Source organism: Aspergillus ochraceoroseus (genome assembly GCF_002846915.1).
Source record: "Aspergillus ochraceoroseus IBT 24754 chromosome Unknown P175scaffold_9, whole genome shotgun sequence".
Taxonomy (NCBI): Eukaryota; Fungi; Ascomycota; class Eurotiomycetes; order Eurotiales; family Aspergillaceae; genus Aspergillus; species Aspergillus ochraceoroseus.
In genome coordinates, this window is record NW_024468484.1 from 619,780 (window position 1) to 642,766 (window position 22,987).

Consider the following 22,987-nt stretch of genomic DNA (forward strand, 5'->3'; position numbering starts at 1 on the left):
GCAACCTCGTATTGACCAAGTATACGACGCTATTCCCATCATCTGTGGTTGGAGGGAGTTTCCCATTGGTTCAACGGGTTGAAGATGACTCAATGCCTGCTGATTAATGCCATTCGCTGCTTGGACCCTAAACGGGAAAGATTGGATGGATGCGTTTGTATTGAAATTTGGGTCTGGTTTACCCCCAAAAGTCAGTCTGTACTAGAAAACTGAATCGTGAATCAGAGAAGATTGAAATGACTATCCCTGGTACTCCGAAAGGCTACTCCGATACAGCACTGAGCTCCGAGCATATGTATTTCTCTTCGGAGTTTATGATCCTCCACTTGCTGTAACTTAGACAGCCGGAAGTGAAGGATTTTTGTGATAGCTCCCCATGCGTTTGGGCAATTCTGTCGGAAATGAATCGTAAGATGCACGATCAATTGGATGAGAATCAGAACATGGAGGAGATTCTTTGGATTTGCAACTCATGGCCGGGGGCCTAAAATGGACTAGCGTGTTTTTAATGCGCGTTTCTCTTTACGCGTTCTCTTTACGCGTCGCATTGGCATCACGGGGGCCCGATTGGGAGATTGAAGCCATGAAAACAACCTATTGAATGAGGAACGTATGAGAAAATCCCTTCTTACCCTGTTAAATGACGAATTCTTCTCCATTGGCTCTTCCGTCTTTCGATCCTGCCATTCACCTTCACTCCGAAGATCCTGGAGAACCCCCTTCAGAGTGCTTCGACGACGAGATCGAGGCATTGCACCTCCTGCGCTTGGAAAAGACTCGCAATAAAGTCGTGATCCAACATCGATCCTGGAATTTGTCGGATGTCTTTCGGAGCGACGAGGACGTGAGGCCTTGTATGTATTCCTTGTTCGGAGAGAGGGTGACCACTGACTTGGATAGACACCCCTACAAGACCACCAAAGAATACGCGACGGCAAACCCTGTGCTCACCGAGTAACGACCTTACGCTGTTTCCCTCTTCTCCTCCAGCTCCCAGCATGCCGTTCATATCATCTCCAGTTTTGTTTCCGCCAAGTGCCCCGTCCCCAGACTCTCAGAAGCGCAAGCATGACGAATCTCAATCAACAGAGCCCAAACGACAAAAGATAATGGGCGGGTTTCTAGACGATGATGACGACAACGAAGATGAACTAGAGGCTTTTCACGATGCCCAACTTAAAAGTCAGTTTGACATCGAAGAACAAATTATCGAACAGCCGTCCGCAGAGCTTCCTGATATTCCTAGACAGCCACCCCCCGTGGTTACATCTATCCCTGATCGGAGTATATTAGATACATCCCACACGCCATCAAGACGAGCGCCTATCTCAATTCAGATCAAGACATGTTCTGGGAAAACGCTAAGCGTTCCGTTGAGACAATCCTCTGCTCGCGTCTCTTACGAGAGGCTAGTTGCTGGTCGATCAATCACTGCTCCTGGGAGAGCTCAGAAAAGTTTTTACGGCATCGAGATACATAAACTACTTGATGATGTTAAGCAGGAGGCTGCCCAGACTGAGGTGTCTAAACCACTCCCCAACAAACCCGCTGTAAAGCCGTCGATTGAAGCCCCTCTCGGGGATCAGAAGAGTAAAAGACTCTCTGCGGCAATGTGGACAGAAAAGTACCGCGCTCGCAAATACACCGACCTCATTGGGGATGAACGCACTCACCGATCTATCCTGCGCTGGTTACGAGCATGGGACCCCATTGTCTACCCGAATATTTCCCGGTCTAAACCAAAGAAGCCGGCTTTTAACACCGAAGAGGAGGAACGGGTTCACCGAAAAGTTCTTCTTCTTTGCGGTCCGCCTGGCTTGGGTAAAACTACTCTGGCTCACGTCTGCGCCAAGCAGGCGGGGTATGAGGTTTTGGAAATCAACGCCAGCGATGATCGAAGCAGAGATGTGGTAAAGGGGCGAATCCGCGATGCTCTCGGTACGGAGAATGTCAAAGGAAGAAACGTAGAAGTTGGCGAACAGAAGATACGCAAAGTTGGACGGCCTGTTTGCGTTGTTGTCGACGAGGTGGATGGAGTCGTTGGTGGATCCGGGGGTTCTGGGGAGGGAGGTTTTATGAAAGCCTTAATCGATCTAGTACTTCTAGACCAAAAGAACTCCACCCGCACATCTGAACAAGCATCTGGAAGAAAAAGAAGGGGAGACAACTTCCGATTTCTTCGCCCGCTCATTTTAGTCTGCAACGACGTATACCATTCGAGTCTACGGCCACTGAGAGCATCCTCTATCGCTGAGATTATTCACGTGCGTCAGGCTCCCTTGGAGAATGTTGTGACTAGGATGAAGAATATCTTCACACTGGAGGGAATTCCAGCTGATAATGACGGAGTGAGACGTCTTTGTGAAGCATCCTGGGGCCTTGCCAAAAGAAGGCAAAGAGGAGTTAAAAGCAGCGGAACGGCAGAGGGGGATATTCGAAGCGTCCTAGTAGCTGCCGAATGGGTGGCTCATAAACTGAGAAGCGAAAGCACCTCTGCTTTGAGGCTAACGAAAAGCTGGCTTGAGCAGCGGGTCCTTGGCGATGGCGGAGGCAGCTCATTCTTCAAAGGCTTAAATCGCGGTGGAGTGCGTGATATTGTAGACCGTGTCTTCACCGAAGGAGCAGGGTTCCCTGATGTGCCCCTGGGCGCGGGCTCGTTCCAAGACCCGTTTGATCGCTCAGGCGGAAAGACACCCGTGGACGTCGCAAGCATGAAGAAACGCCATGCCGTCACTAGACTCCGCGAGATGGTCGAGGCCAGCGGGGACCATGACCGGTGCACTGCTGAATGCTTCACTTCATATCCCATACAACCATACCAAGACGACACATTCCTCTCGAAGCCCAACCTAGCCTACGACTGGCTGTACTTTCACGATACCCTGTCATCCAGAGTCTACTCGGCCCACGACTGGGAGCTTGGCCCATATCTCAGCCAGTCCGTCACAGCATTCCACCTCCTTTTTGCCACTGCACAAGGCCGAGTTCAATGCAAAGAGCCCGACGAGGACGAAGAAGAGGCGCACCCTTTCTCGGGACCTCGAGCTGAATTCGCCGCCTTTGAGGCCCACAAACAAAACCAAGCCCTAATCACAGGATTCCAATCATCCTTCTCCGCTCCGATACTCCGTCTTTTCCGATCAACAGATAGCCTAACCACTGAGCTCCTCCCAAACATCGTACAGATGCTCTCACCAGACGTCAAGCCCGTCGTCGTCCGAGGAAACGGCGACCAGAAGAGCGTGGCCAGCGTGCGCAAAGAAAGCGAACGAGCTCTCGTCCAAGCCGCCGTCCGAGTGATGACCGGCCTAAACGTGACATTCGAGAAAGTCCGAGTCGAGAACGAGGGCGGCGCATATGGCGGATGGGCGTATCGAATGGAACCGTCAGTATCCATCCCTCTTCCTCTTCTTCTTTTCTTCTTCCAGTATCTAACCAATCCCTCGAAACGCATACACATATATATATATATATATATATACAGACCCCTAGACTCCCTCGTCACATTTTCCAAAACCAACGGCCTCTCCACCCGCACCGCCCCAGTGCGGTTCGCCGTCCGCCAAGTCCTCGACCAGGAATACCGCAAGGAAACCACGCGCAAGCAATCCGAGACCCTGAGCGCCATGCACCAACCCAGCAACAGCCGGAACCACCTCCCGCGCAAGCCCGCGGACGCCCAGGACGCAGCAAGCAAGGTCCCAAGACCGGGGCGTGCAGTGAAGCGTGACTTTTTCGGGCGAGTCATCGAGGATCCGACGACGGTGTCTGGGGCGGACGATGCGCCAGCGACTCGAAGGGAGGCTTCTTCTTCTTCTTCTTCTTCTTCTTCTAACACGGAGAGGAAGGTCTGGGTGACGTATCACGATGGGTTTTCGAATGCCGTGCGCAAGCCGATTTCGTTGGCGGAGTTGTTGGCTGGGTTGTAGGGTTAGTTTCGAGTATATTAATTTGTTCTCGGTTGTAGGAATGATGTGTCATGATTGTATGATTTGAGTGCATGCCTACCTAATATTTTATACACACATAGAGAGAGAGAGAGAGAGAGAGAGAGAGCTTCTCTATAAGAAGGGTGAAAAGGTGGTAAACCAGGGCTTTTATTTTCTAGCACTTATTCAGGGTATGACACCAAAAAAAAAGACATGACTATATATACGCATGCAAAAGAAAACCATAGATAGATAGCATTAGCATCAGGGAGAAATAGAAAGAAAAAAGAAAAAAAAAAAAGAATTATCTACGCCTGGCTCTTCAACTTCTCCGTCAACTCAGGAACCTTCTCAAACAAATCCCCTACGAGTCCCACATCGGCCACCTGGAAAATCGGCGCATCGGCATCCTTGTTAATCGCCGCAATCACCTTGCTATCCTTCATACCAGCAAGATGCTGGATCGCTCCCGAAATACCCGCACACAGGTAAAGCTGCGGCGCGACGTTCTTGCCCGTCTGTCCAACCTGCAAACTGTTATCAGCGAAGCCGCTGTCGACAGCTGCGCGCGACGCTCCAATCGCCGCACCCAGAGAGTCAGCGAGCGGGACCATGATGCGGTCGAACTCTTCCTTTGATTTCAGGCCGCGGCCACCGGCGACGACGCGCGAGGCGGTTCCCAGGTCAGGGCGCTCGGATTTGGCGAGCTCTTCGGAAACCCATTCGGTCTGGGCAGGGGCGTTGGGGTCAGCGCCGTCGGTTATCGTAGCCGAGCCACCGGTAGCAGAGGCTTCTTGGAAAGCCGTGCCGCGGACGGTGAGGACCTTGATGGGATCGGTGGATTGAACGGTGAGGATCGCGTTGCCGGCGTAGATGGGGCGGACAAATGCTATTATTTGCCATTGTTAGCTGTAGTTCTGTTTTTATTTCCTCGCGGAGGTGGTGAGTCATATTATATGCACGTACTGTCTTCGCTTTCGATACCGGTGATGTCGGAGACTTGTTGCACGTCAAGGAGAGCAGCGACGCGGGGGAGGAGACTCTTTCCGAAGGCTGAGTGGCCCGCCACAACGTGGGTGTAGTCGCCTTTCTGGATGTTCTCAACGAGAAGAGGGGCGTAGTTCTCGGCGAGGCCCTACATGTGAACCGCGTTAGCTTCTGTGTCTTCTCTGGCAGGGGATGTATCCTCTTTCTCCCCTCCTCTACTCGAGAGAGGCTATAGTAATCAAAGCAGGAGGATAGGTACCTTTTCATATGCATCATTCTCAACGGCGACAACCTTCTCCACACCTTGGAACTGGGCTGCCTCGGTCGCTGAGGTCGCCTTCACCCCGGTACCAGCCACAAAAGCTGTGACGGGGCCTCCCAGTTTCAAGGCGGCCGCAATAGCGGAGACAGATGAGCTCTGCAGTTTCCCATCCCGTTGTTCGAGAACAGCCAGGGTGGAGAGGAGACGGGCGAGCGCAGAGGCCCGGGATGGGTTGATCTGTGCGCGGGCCGCGCGAAGCACCGAGGTTCTAGCAATTGGGATCATTGTGGATAAAATCTTGAACTGCAGCAAGAAAAGCAAAAAAAAAAAACGTGTGGAGGGGAGAAAGGTGTAAGTGAGGAGGAGGAGGAGGAGGAGGAGAAGACGAGAGAGCTGGGGTGGGTGCAAATTAGTCCGGTACGTACGGGCTTGCTCTCGGGACGATGATGATTCCGGCGGGCGGTTCCTATCCAGAATAACGCCAGATCCTCGGATGTCGGTTATCGAGCGGATATGCATCTGATCTAGCCCATCTCTTTACGGGGTTGTGGGTTTTGCTTCGACATGGTGCGGATTTGGATAACTCAACTCTACTAGTTATATTTATTACTTGGAAAAGTGTTTTGGGGGGTGAAAATTTTGTTGTCATTCGCTAAAGACCCCTGCATAATAATCCTGAAGACTGACTGATCTGTACTATATAACTAATCGGACAAAAATTAAAGAACAAAGAAGCCGTTAGGTTAGGATCAACCCCGTAAAACAAGACAATTATGAAGTCGACTTTCTCTTTTTCTTGGTCGGGCCAGACCCTACTTTCATGGCTATGGCTTCTCCGTCGTCCAATGCCTTTGCCTTTTGCTTCTGGAGCTTCTCCTTACGAGCGGCCAGGGTCTGCGCGTCGTCATCCTCCTCTGCGGGTTTTTGCTTCCGGGACTTCTTGTTGCCTCCCTCCAGGAGCTTCTCATCGCCACCCTCAATCTGTTTACGCTTCTTGTCGTTCTTTCCGTCCGCTTTGCCATCTTCCAGGGCCTCCACCACATCAGTCTCCTCCACCCACAGCTCACTCGCCAGCCAGATGGGCAAGGAAGTAGTGTTTGCACCCTTGACGTGAAGGGCCTTGATATTCCGCCACCCCTTTGCGATATACTTGTCGGTCAAGCCCTTCACCACGGCCTCGACATTCTCCGCCAACTGCTCCGCCGTGAACTTGGACGAACCAACGCGAATAGCCGCAGTAGTAGCCGGGGCCAAGTGCACGGGCGCACAGCTCAGGGCCTTCTCGATCTCCTTCGCCACAATCGCGGGGGTCGCAAACGTGCTATCTTCATCCTTGGACTTCTTCTGCTGGGGGTCCTTCTTCACCTTCTTCCCATCCACCTTTTCAATCTCTGCAATGCGCACGGGAATAGGCCGCTTGCTAGACTTGTAGAAGATCTTGCCCAGTGTAGTCACCAGACGCATGATGATCCGGTCATCAGCCAGGAAGACATCATGCTCTGAGAGAAGCTGTCGTCGGCTCTCGAAGCTCTTGTACCGATCTTTCAATTTGGAGTAACCGATGACCTTGTCAATGCGCGAGGACAGGTGCTGTGGGAAGGAAGGATCCGTAACGATGTTTTTCACCGCGCGCTGCGGGTCCGCTGTGATCAGACAAATGCTCAGAGATGGCGAGGCATTCAGAGAATGCGGGATGCTGATTTTGCCGGGCTTCAGGCGGTTCTTGTCGACGACGTGCTTCTTCGTCGTAAGCACAAGCCACACTGCTTCGTTGTGCGAGGGGCTGTCTTCAGCGTCGGAGTCGTCATCGTTGTCTCCAATGAGGGTCTTCTTGGTTGCCGTTTTTTCCTTTTCGTCCTGTCTTGATTTGATGTGTCGCAGGAGGGCTGAAGAGGCCTTGGAGACCTGATGCGGTGCAGAAGTTTCCAATTAGCAAATGATGTCGCGTTCATATACAATCGGGACGCTTACCTGGCTCTGGTCAAGTTGGTAGGGTGTGCCAGAGGCCACCTTAGTAGTGACCGCAGTAGAGGACCCCATATTGACGATATTCAATATGATATGGTGTCTGATCTCAACCGTCTCGAATTTCTGTGATATTGACTGATAAAAAAAAAAAAAAAAAAAAAAAAAAAAGTCAAATCGCCATGACTAGAAGGCGGTGAGGGCATGGTGGGTCTTGGCGTGATTAGTCACGATCCGGTCGATGTCGGAAATATGATATTCCCGTGGGTGGAACGTGACCGGCCAAATAGCCCAACACCAAGATACTCAAATCTCCATTTCATCTGTAGTTCTAACTTCTTTATTTGTAAATATGTAATATTAACAGCTTTAGGTAGGAACTCTTATGGAAACATCAGTCTTAGATTGTGACAAATAGTGTGGTTTGGCGAATCATGACAACTAAGCTGTACTGTATATATTTACCGAGTAGGTACATGGACGAAGCTACATTGTGAGGATATCACAACCACAGGGGAACAAAGCCAACAACATGCTTACAAGTATATATCCAGTAACTGGCGAACCAGAGCTTGGATAGATAAAGCATAGCTGAAGTAATGAAAACTACGAGCAGCCGTACGGAGTACTCCGTACTTGGAAGAATAGGCACCCCCTGATTGCGAGAAACTACGCTATTCAATGAAGGGTCGAATAGATGCCATAGATCAGGAGGATACAATGTCAAATGGCCTTGGGCAGTCTCCACCACGTGCTCTTCCTCGCCAGGGACGGCAGTTAGAATGAAAGCCCAGGAGACTTTAGAAGGCTCCATATAGCCTGGTTTCCAGATCCGAGACCCTAAAAGCTGACGAACAGAGGATCCTGTTTGGCTACCCATTCTGAACGAACTATGGAGAACTCCACAAATCTAGAACAGAACGCCTTCGTTGTATCTCATGAGTACTCCGTACTCGCACACGCAAAGAGTGACGAGGGGTAATATATTCTCAGACAAACAACAGGTGCGGAAGGTGTGGGCGGCGGAGATGCAAACGAAACCATTGGAAGCTGGCCGTAATTGCTATTGAGGAAAGGCAAGACCTGCGTCCATAGTGGTTAAGCTTTTGGAGAAAAGAAAAGCCAAAACCCAAAGATATCATATCATGCAATGTGGGCATGTCGTAGTCAAATTATTTCCGGCTTTCGGTGGGAGCTAGACTCCCCACCCAGGGGTTTATAGTGCTCATTCGAGGGGTTGTATGCTAAAAAAAAAGAGCGAACTTGTAAATGGAGGGGCGTCAACAGCAAAAGTGTACCGTGTAAATGCGATATTAATTCGATTGAACTAAAAAGGAACAAGTGACGTGAACCCCGAGCAAGAGAAGTAGGTTGGTAGTAGTTATTATATGATGTACGAGTCTTCAATGAGGAGTGACGCGGCTCGAGGAGAACCTGGAGGTTAGATGAGGGGTTGGACGGGAAGAGCTTGTTTTTGGGCTTTATTTCCTCTTATTATTGATTGACGCTGTCATGGATTATTCTGATATGTTATATACGGATACTAACTACCAGTTACAGTAGTAACAGTACTCATCAGTAGTCGAAGTTTACCATAGGGAGTACTCTGTACTAAATTTGGATTCGAGCGATCTGGTGAACACTCACACCGTGGTTTCAGATAGGATTCGGATACCCTGTCATACCTAGCTGTGAAAGGAGATCCAAGCATCCATAAAGCGATGTTACGTTCTCTCTTGCACAGGCCCCAGGGCCAGATGAATTGATGGACTGAATACATCACCTATCAATTCCGTAAACGTGGCATTGACTTGTTTAGTGATACATCCGAATCTTCAGTAGATAAGATAGGCATTGGACGACTGAATCGGACGGATAAATACGTATCCTACACCATAGTTACTCCATGAAGCCAGTAGTCAATCAAGGGTTGACAGCAAGATGGCTCGTTTCGCGATTGATAGGTGTCTGAATTGGCGCGCACACGTCGCACGAAATCGTCAATCTCATTTTTCTGTCCCTAGATTCCAGCCCTGCTGTGCTGTCAGTTGTAGGGAGGTTATCCCTGCAGGCTGCACTACAGTGTCGGTGGGACATTACTGCAGAGGATTAACGGCGAATGCTGCATTAGGCTCCTTCTCCTCGCGGATTAGTTGTGCCAAAGTACCAATGAAAGGTCTCTGTTCAGAGCAGCCTAGAGGGCTTGCGGTAAGTGTAGATCGGCACTGGTACTCCGTAGGTAGGTTAGTTAGGAGGTAACTACAGAATGCTTTCCATGGGTCCCGTATTATTGTAATTATAATTCAATTCAATATCTTCTTTGATTACTCCGTATACATTAGGTATTTGTTACCTAGTGTACCTAGGTCCTAGGATCTGACATGAAACTTTCCCTAGACGGTCACGACCTTGCCGTGATGGCTCCACTGTCTCGGAGATCCTTATTGGTGTACCTGGCTGGGAAGGGGGCAAAAAAAAAAGTCAGATTTCCACTCAGGTGCTGGTATTCTCATTTTGATTGGCTGTTCCCAATACAGAGTAATTTCGGTAACCGCCCAGCCCAGATTCAGGAACAGGAAAATCCCAAACATGGGAATGATTGTATTTCAAGACCAAAAAAGAATGAAGTAAAAATAGTTTCTCGTGTTCAACTGCCAGGTGAACTTACGTATGTATCTTACGAGGTTCCAATGTTCCATAGCTAAGTATTGAGGGTTTAGGGGTAAGTGTGGTGTCTAGAGCAGAGGACTTTCAGGAGTCAGCCTAAATGTGGACATATCTGTTCCCCCCCCCCCCACCAGGCTGTACCTAAATCCTAGAGATTGTCACGTTTTCCATGGACGGCCAAATGACTTGATGGAAGTAGTTGGCCTGTTGTATTTTGTTTTGTAAGTGGAAAATGGTGATAATAATAATAATAATCAAATACATAATAAAATCATGTCTCGAATCTCCTGGTGGAACCCCTGAATCCCTCCTCTATTTCAAGATTAGTGCCGAGTGTTTTGATTGTTGCCTCTCTTTGTCTCCTCCTCATTCGCTCTCTCTACTGGGGCCACACACGCAACTCCCACTTTCCACTTTCCTTTCCTCTTTTCTTTCCCCCCCTACTCCGTACTGCGTAGACTCGCTCTAACTCTACCCATCCAATTCCATTCCTTCGTTTTATTCTGTTTAATCGTTCCTTACTGTCCATTCCTTGGTGTTCTGTCTCCTTCAAAATAAGCTCCCTATCCTTCGTCTTCTTCGTCCCCTTCTTCTCCTTCTTTCCCTCTCTTCTCCCCCTCCCCTATACTAGAACCCTGAGACCACACCCCCCCCCCTAAAGGCTGTCGCTAGCCCATTGAGCGTTCCTATCCGACCAGAGAGACTTGTTTCTCTCTAGCACATTCATTTGGACACCTCCTTTCTTTTCGTGACTTTGCTCTTTCGGTTCTCATATCGTCTTACCCGGCCCCCTTTGGCCCTGTCACACCGCTGTCAGCATTCTCCCAGCGCCTTCGATTCGTGTACAGAATTATCTTTAACCGACGTGCGACTGGCTTGCCGTAAAGTTTGATGTATGTCCAGATGCTTGCTTTTTTTTTTTTTTGTCACATTCCTCGGTGATGCGCCTCCGTGTTGTTGCGGGTTCTAGGCTCCACTACGAAATCGCATCTTCTACTGGCGGGAGCCTGGGATCAGCAATGACAGAAGGACAGGCTGGAATGTGATCGGAATGGATCTTTGATGGAAGCTATGGATGTGCATACTAATTATCTTGATTCGATCTAGATCGGATAGGGATTATTTTTCGACCTGACTTTTCGCGCTTCATATTTCTAAAATGAAGTTCAACACCGTTGCCGTCACCCTGGCCACGGCGGGTTCTATGGTTGCTGCGCAGCACCAGCACCAACACCGCCATCACCACAAGCGTATTCCCGAGGTTGTCACCGTTGACGGTCCTACCGTCATCGAGTACGAACTCAACAACGAGCTGATCTCTGCCGCCGATGTGTGCAAGGGTATTAGTGAGGGTTACTTGAAGTGGGCTGATGGCAAGCCCCCAGGGGATCCTTGCACGACCAGCACCAGCACCAGTACCACTGCCACCTCCTCCCTGGCTCCCACCGTCGTTGCCGCCGAGTTCATTGAGACTTCCTCCTCGTCCACGACGACTACAACTAGCAGCACGACCACCACCACTACTACCACGACCACTAGTACTACCACCAGTACTACCACTAGTACGACGACATCCACCACTACCACCTCTTCGGTCGTGGCCACCGCCACTTCTAGCACCAGCACTGCCACTGGAATCGATGCGTCTTTCCCCGACGGTGAGATCGACTGCGGCACCTTCCCCTCCGACTACGGTGCTGTTGCTCTCGATTACCTCGGATTGGGTGGCTACTCTGGAATCCAGTACCTGTCTTGGGCCGATGAAGTCATCAGCGAGATCGTCACTGCGGTCAGCGGTGATGCTTGCACCAGTGGTGCGATGTGCTCTTACGCCTGCCCTCCCGGTTACCAGAAGTCCCAGTGGCCTTCCACTCAGGGCTCCACTGGCCAGTCGATTGGTGGTCTTGAGTGCAAGAATGGCAAGCTGTACCTGACCAACTCAGACCTCTCTGACAAGCTTTGCGTTGCTGGTGTTGGTGGCGTCAGTGTTAAGAACACCTTGAGCGAGCAGGTTGCCGTCTGCCGTACCGACTATCCTGGTGGGTACCACTCAAAAAGCATCAGGGATTATCATGCGATTTCTAATACAATGTATAGGTACCGAATCTGAAACCGTTCCCCTCAGCCTTTCTGCCGGCGCCACCCAGCCTCTGACCTGCCCTAACGGTTCTACTTACTACAAGTGGGAGGGCAAGACCACTTCTGCCCAGTACTACGTTAACCCCAAGGGTATTTCAACCAGTGAAGGTTGCCAGTGGGGTGATGGTAGCTCCGCTATTGGTAACTGGGCCCCCATCAACCTTGGTGTTGGTGAGAACAACGGCAAGTGGCTTTCTATCTTCCAGAACAGCCCCACCACTACCGAGGCGCTCGACTTCAATGTCAAGATCCAGGGATCCGACCTCAGCGGATCTTGCAAGTACGAGAACGGTGTTTTCTACTCGGAGTCTGGCTCCAACGACTCTGGCTGCACGGTAAGCGCTCTCCCTGATTTTCTTTTCTTTTCCTTTGGGCGCAATTCGATACTGATTCTGTCTTAAAAGGTCGAGGTCCTCTCTGGAGAGGCCTCCTACGTTTTCTATTAGAGTTGCCTATGTCGCGCTGCTAAGAGCAGCGCGACCGATGGCCATTCTGGTCGACTTATCCAAGCCAAATTGCAAATAGAAACCTTCCCATACCTCTGTTCACCCTGTTTATGAACCTCCGTTCAGTGTGCTTGCTTTCTTTGTGTATCTTAGTATATTGTCCCATATGACTTGGAAAATCTTTTTCTTCTCACCTTTTTTTTTTTTTTTCCCCTCCCCCTCCGTCGCCAACTGCCAGGCTGGGGACATTTGTGGTTAGACTTACCTTCTCTCTCTACTGCAAAGTAACACTGATTTTCGTTTTACTCATGTATACCCTTGCCTGCTCTCTTCTTTCCTCTAAGAGGTCATGTTGCATTTATAGTATTCTGTAATTGAATGATACGCCTTTCCTATGAAATCTATAATCGAGTAGAATCTCGGAGAGCTGGAAGGAAACCAGCCAACTCACTCAATTTGATGATCTCTGATTTTGACGGATGTTGATAGCTTGTTAAAATGAGGGATTACATTTTGCACCGAGTACGATTTGAATGGACGAAGCCAAGGCGGGGAGGGACTACCATTACCAGATGGGTACTCCGTACAGTATGTTGTTACCTGTCGCTGCCTAGGTAAGAATCCATTTTGGCTGTGAAATGGGAAATTCCCCCTGGTGTTTCGTGTACAGCCAGCCTCCCCCTGTGCACTACCTAGGTACTAAAAGAGGTAGTACCTAGGTAGGAGGTGCATAAAGCACTGGGGGGGGGGGGGGAATTCGTTGGAATTGCTGTTTTATGTTGAATCCGTGATTCTGACAGCTAGTCCACTGTCCTGGTACTAGTTGTCTTGCGTGTTGAGTGAAATTCAATTGAATGGCCGGATTGTAACCCAGTCTTGACCGGTAAGTTACTGAACATTCATTCATCTTTGGATTTGGTGTCGTCGCGACGCGTCGGGATACCTACTAGTAACTGGGCATATTACAGTACGCGACAGCCACTTTTCTGCCCCAAGCTGTGTTTTTTTTATTATTTTTTTAGATAATCTGGCCGTGTACGCTGGAGCTTCAATTCTACTCCTATTTTACATTTCCCTAGGTCCCTTTTACTGGGTATATTATATTGTCCTCTGTAATTACATTGCATGTGTAGACGTTCAAGGTTCATCTGTCACAATTCCCTGCAGATGTAGCGAGCCAATCAGCGACTCAGAAAAATTTTCCATCACCGGATGGGTCGTCCGCATTAGGGAAAGCGCCATGCACGGGCCATGCAGTCCAGTGGAGACAGATCACGTGGTTTGGCGCGAGTCACGGGACTCGAACCAGAGAACGCGGTTTGAGACGCGGGGGAGACGCGACTTGAGGGGGGATTCTCTCTCCAAGGCACAGAACAAGGGCAAGGGAAGAAGAATTTGGCGTCAACCCGGGCATGTTGCCATTCGGATTTTGAGGGATGGCATTTCTGGCTGCTCGAAAATGCAAAAGATGGAAATGCATAGTTTATGAAGGTTAGGCTGGGAGGATGCGCGCGGTGAATGGTGGAGCGCCTTAAGACCCTCGTCGGCGCCTATCGAACGCGTCTCGGGCTGGAAGCGTGCATTTCCGCGCTGGAGCAAGCAGACTTGCTGTGTTCCGCCAGACATTCCATTTTCACCACACACCCATCCTTTCTCCCTTTTCTTCAATATCTTTTCGTTCTTTCTTCTTGTAGACTCGTTCTCGACGTGCCTCCCAACCTCCTGGTCGTCATCCTGGGGGGAAGTCTGAGGACTCGTTCCTTTTCGTCCTTAACAAGCTTCCCTTCCTGTTCTGTCTTTCTTTCTGGACCTGTTGTCGTGTGTGCGTGTGGAGAGAGGCTGTCTGTCATCCCTCATAGAAAATAGAGCCCCTACCCTACCCTGTCCTCGACGCGAACCTTCAATTGTTTCTCTCTTCACTCCTTTATAGTGTGGTTCGTCGTCTTTTAGAAAGAAAGAAAAGAAAAGAAAGGTCGGTGCACTTTTTTTTTTTTATTTTTTTTTTTATTTTTTTTTTTAATAATCTCAGATCACCATGGAGTCTTCTCCTCCAAGGAGCACGCCTATTGCTCCCGTGGCAGGCATGAAGCGTCCAGCGTCCCTCTTGCCTGCTTTTGAGCCATTGAGTTCTTCTCCTTCTCTTCCTCGACCACAAAAGCGTGTAGCACGCCATGACCATGGCATCGTCTCTACTTATCCAACTCCCGTCCCCACCTCATCCACCCATATCATGTCATCCTCGCCGCCTCGAATGGCCTTGCCACGTTCCTCGTCACGTCGAATTCCGGCCTCTGCTGGCTCGGAACGAAGCCCTCTCTCCGCTGTTCCGACCCTCATGCTTTCTGAGACTGGCGAGCCGACCTTGATGGGTAGATCGAGTGCCTCGTGTCATCACCAGCTCGCCGCCAATCGCATGATTTCGAGGATACATGTCAAGGCTACCTATAAGCCCGCACCGAACCCTTTCGACCGTGATAGGGTAGAGATAATGTGTCTGGGGTGGAATGGAATCAAACTTCACTGCCAGGGGAAGACATATGACTTGGCGAAGGGAAAGACATTCACGTCAGACATTAAGGACGCGGATATCATGATCGATGTTCATGATGCTCGTGTTCTGGTTCAGTGGCCGCGGAATGAGAGGAAGGACGATGCGTCCACTGATTCAGAACAGACATGGGAGGAGACTACGCCCCGACGGAACAAAGAGTCGCGTCGGAGTTTACAGGACAGCCCCGGTGCTGAACGTCAACGGTTAGCCTCTCCTGTTTCTCCCTCTCCAGCCGTGAAGTCCCTCGTTCCTCCATCATCTCCTTTGTACACCCCCACCCGTTCCCGGAATGCCGTGGTTGTGTATGAAGACGAAACCTCCCCTATCCGCCGTAGCACATCTGGAGATGCTTTGCTCTCTCAAGCCACCCTGAACTCGTCATCCAGTGTAGCATCCCTGCTGCAAAGCTCTCAGACAAGTGACTTGAGTGATTTGAGCAAACACGATGACCTGTCAGATCACGATGAGGAGAATGACCCAATCATCCATTCCTTCGGACCGTTTGGCGATAACCTACTGCCTCGCATGGCCTCGTTCACTGCCGACGATTCACCTCTTCGACCCGCACGTTGCCACATCCCTGGCCATCCGCTCCAGCCCACTCAATCTTCTCGACAACCCTCAAACCTCGTGGTTGAATCTGATGAGCCAGTTAAGCCCGTCGTTCTGGATGAAGGTGGTGAGCGTGTTCAAAACCATGCAATCAACCAGCTGGCCTTCTCTCGTCTCTCCTCCACTCCGTTCTCTACTATTCTTAATAACCTCCCTCCTTCGCTCTGGAAACGGGACAGCCAGTCCAGAAATGGGCCATCAAAAGATGAGATCCGTGCAATCTTGGATACTACCAAGTGCATCGGAAAGGTGGCGCGTGAAGGTAAGGACGCTGCCGGGAAACCACTCGAAGCCGAATATTATTATATTCCCGACTTTGATGACGATGAGATGCGGCGTGAGGCTGTCGTGACCGACCTAAGAAAGCCTGGTCTTCGGAATTGTCGAAAACAACATAAGGTATGTCACTTGCGCATCTGGGATGTACATTAGCTAACCCATGACAAGCAATACTATTGGCGAAAACCGAAATAAATGACCGCCTGTCATCATCACCCCCTCGTTGATATTATTCTGTTCTTCGTACATATTTACCGTGTTTACTCACTTTTGGGCTCTACTTCTTCTTATCCCTCTTTGTCCCTTCTCAAGGACTCGCATTGCGTGGCGTGGACATACCCATTCTGACTTTTATGTTGTATGATGTATGGAGGTTTTGTTCTTTTCTCATTCTGTGGTTATTGGCCTTTTCGGAGGTAGAAGTGATGCTTGCATCTGCCTGTGTGATATCATTGTACTGATTAGCTTGCGCACATTATGATCTGTATGTTACTTCCATGGAATTAAAAAAAGTATTCACTATTCATCTGGAGTACAGACGATAGAGTATTTCTTAGTTGACCTCGGGGTATTTCAGCATGGCCTTGAATAAATCAGAACAGTACTCCGTAGTATCCGTACATACAGAGTATGCGAACAGATGATTAGTGAGACACATACATACATACATACATACATACATACATACATACATACATACTTGATGAGGGAGAGGAAGCTTGAGCGTGGATCTGGGAGTAGATGGAAATAGCCTGGTCGTAGGTTGCGTGTGCGTGTTGCGCGGTCCAGCCAAATCTCTGCCCATGATTACCCGACAAGGCGTCCCAGAAGTCCTGTGTTACTTCATTCCAGCCTTCCCCATGCTCGTAATGTTTGCGGGATTTCCTGCGGCGGGGAAGAAATCGATAACTAGTGTGTATCCTTGACTATGCGTTAGAAATTGCATGCTGCTCCTCTTCTACAAACTGATAAGTGAGCCAGTGCCGTATTCTTAATATAGCTCTGCTGTTTCTTTGATCTACTACATGTCTTTATATATTATCTAACTCTTTGTATAGATACTAATGTTGAATACCTACCTGTGTTAGCCACAGTATAGACATGATATCTGATGTACAGTAAGCAGCATTGGACCCTCCTTAGGGCGCATCAGACGCGAGAGATAGATGGTGAGTGAGGATGAAACTGGTTTGCGAGGTACTGGGGATGTAAATTCCTTTTCCTCAAGATTTTTCCAGCAGGCTGTTTTGTCATAAATACCAGTATGTACAACCTCCCCATGTGAATGAAGAAAATCTAGGAGCCTGAAGAAGCTCAATAATAGCGCAACGTACTTGTGGGATTCCAGATCTCGAGCCAACCAAGCTTCGCAACTGTTTTGGTAGCGGTTTTGGAAAGTCTCACCCCAGTTGAACAGGATAGAATCGATCAGCTCGGTAATCAGGCAACTCCTCCTCTTCAACTAGCTGATCAGCACTGATAGTTGTGAATCCACTAGTAGGGAGGGGACCGTGGTGGCTTTTTGACCAAGTGAGGAAGGACATCCTCAACTCGGGCGTGCACAAGTAACGCTGTTTTGAATTCTTGCCTTGCTTAGCTGTCTCTGAGTTGCCAGAGTTCCGTCCTAGCAAGGTTGCCATAGTCAAATATACCACCTATGCGGTGGAGATACTTTGGGAACGACGGTTGCTATGTATACTCCAACAACAATGTTTATATCACGATGTTATTTTAAATGCACAGAGTGTCCAGGATAATCTAGGTGGTTCTGATGATGCTCTGTCACGAAAACCTGGAGCCAATCTGATTTCGGGCGTGGGTGCTGGTTTGGAGGGCGAAGGAGAAGGTGAGTGGAAACCCGGACAGGAAAACAGCAAAGTGCGGACTCGATCGATGAGTTGGAGCCAAGACGATAGAAAGCATGAACTGCAGAAGAGGCTTCTGGATATTGAGAGGGAAGGGGAGAGTAGATTGGGTGAGGAGGGGTAGTTAGTAGGGTAGTTCTGCGTTTGAGAGCGCATTATGTATAGCTTGAGTTTATTTCCCTTATTTTCTTTTTTTTTTTTTTTTTTCTGTTGCATTCCTGGATTTTAATCAGAGTGAAAGAAGAAGATGAAGATCTCTTTAACTTGAGGCTGATGTGGTGTAGTAGTTTTCAGATCAAAGAACTTTCCCCCACGCGCCAGAAGCCAAAACTCCCAAAATATCCGCCGCCGCCTTCGCTTCCTTTCCCACCTCGTCGTCGCCGCCGCCGTACTGTAGTCGCTGCACCGCACCGCTCACCTACAGCTTTTGCAGGCAAGCATCGTCCTACAACCTCCTCTGAACGCACCCGTTTCACGCAACTTCCCTGACGTTGTGCGTCTTCGATTTACCGGGATTTTTCACCAATGTGGCGTTCAAGTCACTCTAACGTTTTCCTTTCCGACTTCTTGAAAGTACTAGTACTCCGCGACAAGTGAATTCTACCGGTCCCCATTACAAGGACAACACAGCGGTAAAGATGGATCGGCAGAGAAAGCGTATGCTTTTCTATTCACTCTTTTCCACCTGAGAAATGAACCGGATCTAATGACTATCCAGGGGAGCTCCGCAGTCTCAATGAGAGAGCCTGGGCGGGTGAGAATGGTAATATGCCGTCTTTCTTTTACGACTAGGAATAGGTCCCGTCTAACAAAAATGAATAGATGTATTCCCTGTCAGCAAATCTCTCGACTCCTCCCTGAAGAAAAACACCGCTTTCATCAAGCGTCTTCGCACCGGAATCAACACCGCCGCTCAACAAACCTTCCTCACGGATATCCGCACCCTAACTCTCCACAAGTACCTCTCGGAGATCATCTCAGCCTGCTACGAGGGCCTCACTAAACTCAAATCCCCCGGCGAGATCGCCGCCGGAGTCGAAGTCACCAGCGCGCTGCATCAGCGGTTCGGGCCTGCGGAGTTCACACGGCAGATTGGCTGGCTACTAGGGCGGGGGTTGAGTTCACCGGAGAAAAGCCAGTTGAAGGCTCTGAGCCTGGAGGTGCGTGAGCGCGAGGAAAAAGAACGACTTTCGCGGCATAGAGTGTTACTGAGGGTTGTTACGGAGCTTTGGCTCGTGGGTGTGTTGAAGACACTCGATGATATTGAGCGGCCAGAGGATCTCGGGGCGAAGGGGAAAGAAGGAGCTGTTGGGATTGGTAGCAAGGTGGCTGATGGGGTGTTGAAGAGTAAGACTACGGCGCCTTCTGTGGCCAAGGATGGAGATCGCGAGCCGGAACCGTTCCCCTTGGAGGTTCTGAAGGATCTTCTGGGGCATGATCGGGACCATGCGAATTTGCCACTTGCGGTGTTGTTTGCGAAAAGCTTTAGCTGGGATGTTCTTGGTGTGAAGGCTGTTGAGGAGGGCAGGAAGACGGTTGAGGCCGACGGAGCTACGCAGCCTGAGACGCAGAATGATGATGGATTGGCGGATGAGATATCGGGCGAAGATGATGCACCACTGAGTTCCGACAAGATGCAGCTTCGCTTTAAGAGTATTCTGAACCGGTATCTGGAAGATGTCAAAGCGCATGTTGTTCGAGATCAGAGAGCGCTGGCTGCTCAGAACCGCCGCAATGCGGAGGCATATGTGAAAAGTGGTGAGATTTTCGAGGACCGGCAGGCGAATTTCGAAAAACAGACCAAGTCCCTGGAGAAGCTCATTTCGAACACCCAGGTCTTGTGTGAGATACTTGGCGTGGAAATGCCTGCCTTGGCCGAGCAGGAAGCTACAGACCCTACTTCAGGTGGTGGTATCGGTCTGGTGAAGACATCCGAGTATCTGCGAGGACAAGGTGAGGGAGCTGGTATCTGGGAGGATGAAGAAGAGCGACGCTTCTATGAAAACTTGGTTGATCTGAAAGGAAAGGTTCCGGCTGTTCTGTTGGAGGATGGTAGGAAGAAGAAACCCGAAGAGACTTTGAAGAAGAAAGACGGTGAGCCCGAGACAAGCGCGGCGGAAACCTCTATAGTTCCTGAAGACAGGGCTACCGAGGCTGATGATCAATCTACCGCTATTGTGAGCAAGACTGTTGGGGCCCAGGTCGATGCTCTCTTGACCAAACTTCCGGACTTGCAGACAAAAGATCAAGTTGACCAGCTAGCCCTCGACTTTTGTTTCCTCAACTCGAAGGCATCACGGAACAGGCTCATTAAAGCCGTTTCGGATGTTCCAAAGGGCCGTATCGACCTTCTGCCTTTGTACTCGCGCCTGATCGCAACTCTTGGCCAGTATATGCCGGATATTCCCCAAGGCTTGACAACGTATCTTGACGAAGAGTTCCGCAGCCTCCAGCGCCGCAAATCGAAAGAATTCCTTGGTCAGGTGCGAATGAGCAATGTCCGTTATCTTGCGGAGTTGACCAAATTTGGAGTTGTTCCCGAGCACATCATTTTCCACTGTTTCAAAGTCTCTCTGGACGATTTTTCCCGCATGAACATTGAGATCATCGGTCATTTGCTGGAAAACTGCGGGCGTTACCTGTTCCGAAACCCAGACACCGCCCCGAGAATGGCCTCTTTCCTGGAGACTCTTGGAAGGAAGAAAACAGTTCAGCATTTGGGCCAACAAGAACGCATGATCATTGAGAATGCGGTCTACTACGTTGACCCGCCTCCACGGCCAGCAATCCAGCAGAAGGAGCGGACCCCTATGGAGGCGTACATTCGGAGGATTATTTACTTGGACATGAACAAGCGTAACTACACGAAGATCTTAAAATCTGTCCGGAAACTCCACTGGGAGGAACCCGAGGTATGGCGTGGCATTTACCCCCCTTTTTCTTTCTTTGCTGGATGTTCCTGACTTTATAGGTCGTCGATATTCTGGAACGTGTTTTCAGCAAACCTGCCAAGGTCAAGTACGGCAATATTCACCTGCTTGCCATTCTTGTCAGCGCTCTGTATAGATACCACCAAGGCTTTGTCATTGGGGTTGTAGATAATATTCTGGAGTATATCACGCTTGGACTTGAGCAGAACGACTTCAAGTTCAACCAGAAGCGTATCGCAGAAGTTAAATATCTTGCGGAGCTGTACAACTACAAGATGATCGACTCGCCTGTCATTTTCGATACTTTATATAGGATCGTCACGTTTGGTCATGGTATGTTATTCTCCTCCCCTTCCCGGGTTAACTTTTTCTAATGATGAGTAGAAGGCGGAACACCTATTCCTGGAAGGATCAACATGCTGGATATGCCAGACGACTTCTTTCGGATTCGTTTGGTATGCACGCTTTTAGATACTTGTGGACACTGCTTCGATCGAGGCTCTGCAAAGAAGAAGCTAGATTTTTTCTTGACTTTCTTTCAGGTATGTCTACCTTGCTATTGGATGGCCTGATACTCATGGGTTGCAGTACTATCTCAGCACAAAAGACCCCCTTCCGATGGATATCGACTTCCTTGTCCAGGATACCTTCTCCTTAACTCGTCCTCAGTGGAACCTAATTACTGATCCGGATGAGGCTACTCGTGTATTCGGCGAGGCCGTAGCCCAGAATTTCAAAACACAAGATTCGGAAAAAGCTGGGGAACCAGATGACGTGGATTCTGAGAGCAGCGCATCGGATGATGACCTCGAGGAAGATGGCATCCCTGAAGTGGAGGATGACCAGGAACTAAGCGACGAAGCCGAGGTAAGACCAGCAGTATGTATATGTTTATATGCTTTCTCTAACGATCAACCTAGGTATCTGGAAACGAGCAAAACGACGACAGTGAGTCGGAAGAGGAGCAGATCTTCGTCACCCGTCAAGAAGAGGAACGTGATCCTGTAGCCGAGGCAGAATTTGATCGCGAGTTCGAGAAGATGATGGCGGACAGTGTTGAGTCTCGACGGTTTGAGCGTAAAGCTATTTTCGATATTCCCCTGCCAATGAAGCGGTCTGCCCAGGCGGCGGAAGCTGGTGGTACTCCCCAGCCCCAGCCACAGCCACAGCCACCGCAAACAAATACCATGGCTTTCTCGTTGATGACCAAGAAGGGAAACAAGCAACAGGTGAGTTTACTTTCCTGGGTCGTAAAGAAGATTATATTGACCAAGTAGACCCGTACTATCGATCTCCCGTCCGATTCTACGTTTGCAGTCGCGATGAGGAGCCAGCAACAGGCAGACCGTGAAGAACAGCAACGAATCAAGAACTTGGTTCTGAACTACGAGATGTCCAACGATGCCGAGACCACCGAGGGTAAAGACTACTTTCTCTATCTATTCCGAGTTCCCCTTCTAATGATTTCTATCTTCTTAGCCGCGGAAAGACGTTCTCCACACCGCGACTCCAGACTTGACAAGTCAGGCGGAACACGCTCCGCCTTCCGATCCCGTAAACTGCAACTCAGCGACGTGAACTGGTAATGGGTCTTGCAAGGGAAGCAAAAAGACATCCCTCCCCCTTCCAATATCTTTAACAACATTACTTTCAACGGAGCTGGATCAGATGACCAGAGTTTGGATTTGAACACAGCAAGTCCGAAGTTATCAAACTAGTCTGATTCCTGGCTTTCCGCGGCGTCGAGTCCATGGTTGCAGAGCTTTGCAATTGCAAGTCCAATGCATGCAATCATGGACGGTGATGCTACCGAAAAGACAGACCCGTTAGATTTAGCTACGCTATGCCTGTCTGTCATATGGCATCTGTTTGTCATCAACGAGTTGGATGAGTGTGAGAGCGAGAGAGAGTGTGTGTCTGCAGGTATATATGTGGGTAGGTAGGTACTTGGCTTTCATGATAGTGATAGTGATAGGTAGTGGCGATGGCAAAATATCACCACACAGCATAACGCAGACTTCCTAGCCTAGCCTAGCCTAGCCTAGAATTGTCCAGCACCGCTACAGTGTACACAATTGTGTATCTGAATGGAACGTTCCGCACATGAATACGCTATGCTATGCTATGCTATGCTATGGCATGCCATACTATACTATACTATACTATACTATCTCCGAGCCAAGTATGATGTGATCTCGCGAGGCCGATGGGTCCAGATTGATATTGATATTGATTCTTTAGGTGGTTCGGTCTGTTTTGTTTAGCCAGATCGATAACTAGTTAGTTTTAACGTTAGTTAGTATGTAGGTAGCAATGATATGATATATACATACAGTCCTATTATTATGCATTCTG

At 49.4% G+C, this 22,987-nt stretch overlaps 6 protein-coding genes across 6 annotated transcripts; 4 read left to right on the plus strand and 2 right to left on the minus strand.

Moving 5' to 3' along the window:
• The first annotated feature begins 875 nt into the window (after positions 1 to 875).
• On the plus strand, positions 876 to 4,309 carry P175DRAFT_0379986 (putative sister chromatid cohesion factor (Chl12)). The gene has a single exon (XM_040892966.1). It carries the CDS (start codon positions 999 to 1,001, stop codon positions 3,927 to 3,929), a length of 2,931 nt encoding a protein of 976 aa, XP_040749225.1. The 5' UTR covers positions 876 to 998; the 3' UTR covers positions 3,930 to 4,309.
• Positions 3,917 to 7,271, minus strand: P175DRAFT_0518979 (uncharacterized protein). Its single transcript, XM_040899079.1, has 5 exons — positions 7,150 to 7,271; positions 5,995 to 7,083; positions 5,176 to 5,481; positions 4,896 to 5,064; positions 3,917 to 4,818 (listed from the first exon to the last, which is right to left on the minus strand). Exons 1-5 carry the CDS (start codon positions 7,216 to 7,218, stop codon positions 4,238 to 4,240), a joined length of 2,214 nt encoding a protein of 737 aa, XP_040749226.1. The 5' UTR covers positions 7,219 to 7,271; the 3' UTR covers positions 3,917 to 4,237.
• Positions 7,272 to 7,599: 328 nt separating this feature from the next.
• Positions 7,600 to 8,166, minus strand: P175DRAFT_0380027 (uncharacterized protein). The gene has a single exon (XM_040892967.1). It carries the CDS (start codon positions 8,021 to 8,023, stop codon positions 7,646 to 7,648), a length of 378 nt encoding a protein of 125 aa, XP_040749227.1. The 5' UTR covers positions 8,024 to 8,166; the 3' UTR covers positions 7,600 to 7,645.
• A 2,803-nt stretch (positions 8,167 to 10,969) lies between these two features.
• sun1 (SUN family protein UTH1) lies at positions 10,970 to 12,350 on the plus strand (the record flags this gene model as incomplete). Its single annotated transcript, XM_040898633.1, has 2 exons — positions 10,970 to 11,849; positions 11,908 to 12,350. 2 exons carry the CDS (start codon positions 10,970 to 10,972, stop codon positions 12,348 to 12,350), a joined length of 1,323 nt encoding a protein of 440 aa, XP_040749228.1.
• A 2,080-nt stretch (positions 12,351 to 14,430) lies between these two features.
• fhdA (putative transcription factor Tos4) lies at positions 14,431 to 16,032 on the plus strand (the record flags this gene model as incomplete). The annotated part of the gene is made up of 2 exons (XM_040894268.1): positions 14,431 to 15,957; positions 16,006 to 16,032. The coding sequence occupies 2 exons, from the start codon at positions 14,431 to 14,433 to the stop codon at positions 16,030 to 16,032; spliced, it is 1,554 nt and encodes a 517-aa protein (XP_040749229.1).
• Positions 16,033 to 18,340: 2,308 nt separating this feature from the next.
• On the plus strand, positions 18,341 to 22,218 carry P175DRAFT_0445022 (regulator of nonsense transcripts 2; the record flags this gene model as incomplete). The annotated part of the gene is made up of 8 exons (XM_040894259.1): positions 18,341 to 18,359; positions 18,421 to 18,465; positions 18,525 to 20,614; positions 20,674 to 20,965; positions 21,014 to 21,174; positions 21,221 to 21,499; positions 21,553 to 21,861; positions 21,910 to 22,218. The coding sequence occupies 8 exons, from the start codon at positions 18,341 to 18,343 to the stop codon at positions 22,216 to 22,218; spliced, it is 3,504 nt and encodes a 1,167-aa protein (XP_040749230.1).
• Between the last annotated feature and the right edge of the window lie 769 nt (positions 22,219 to 22,987).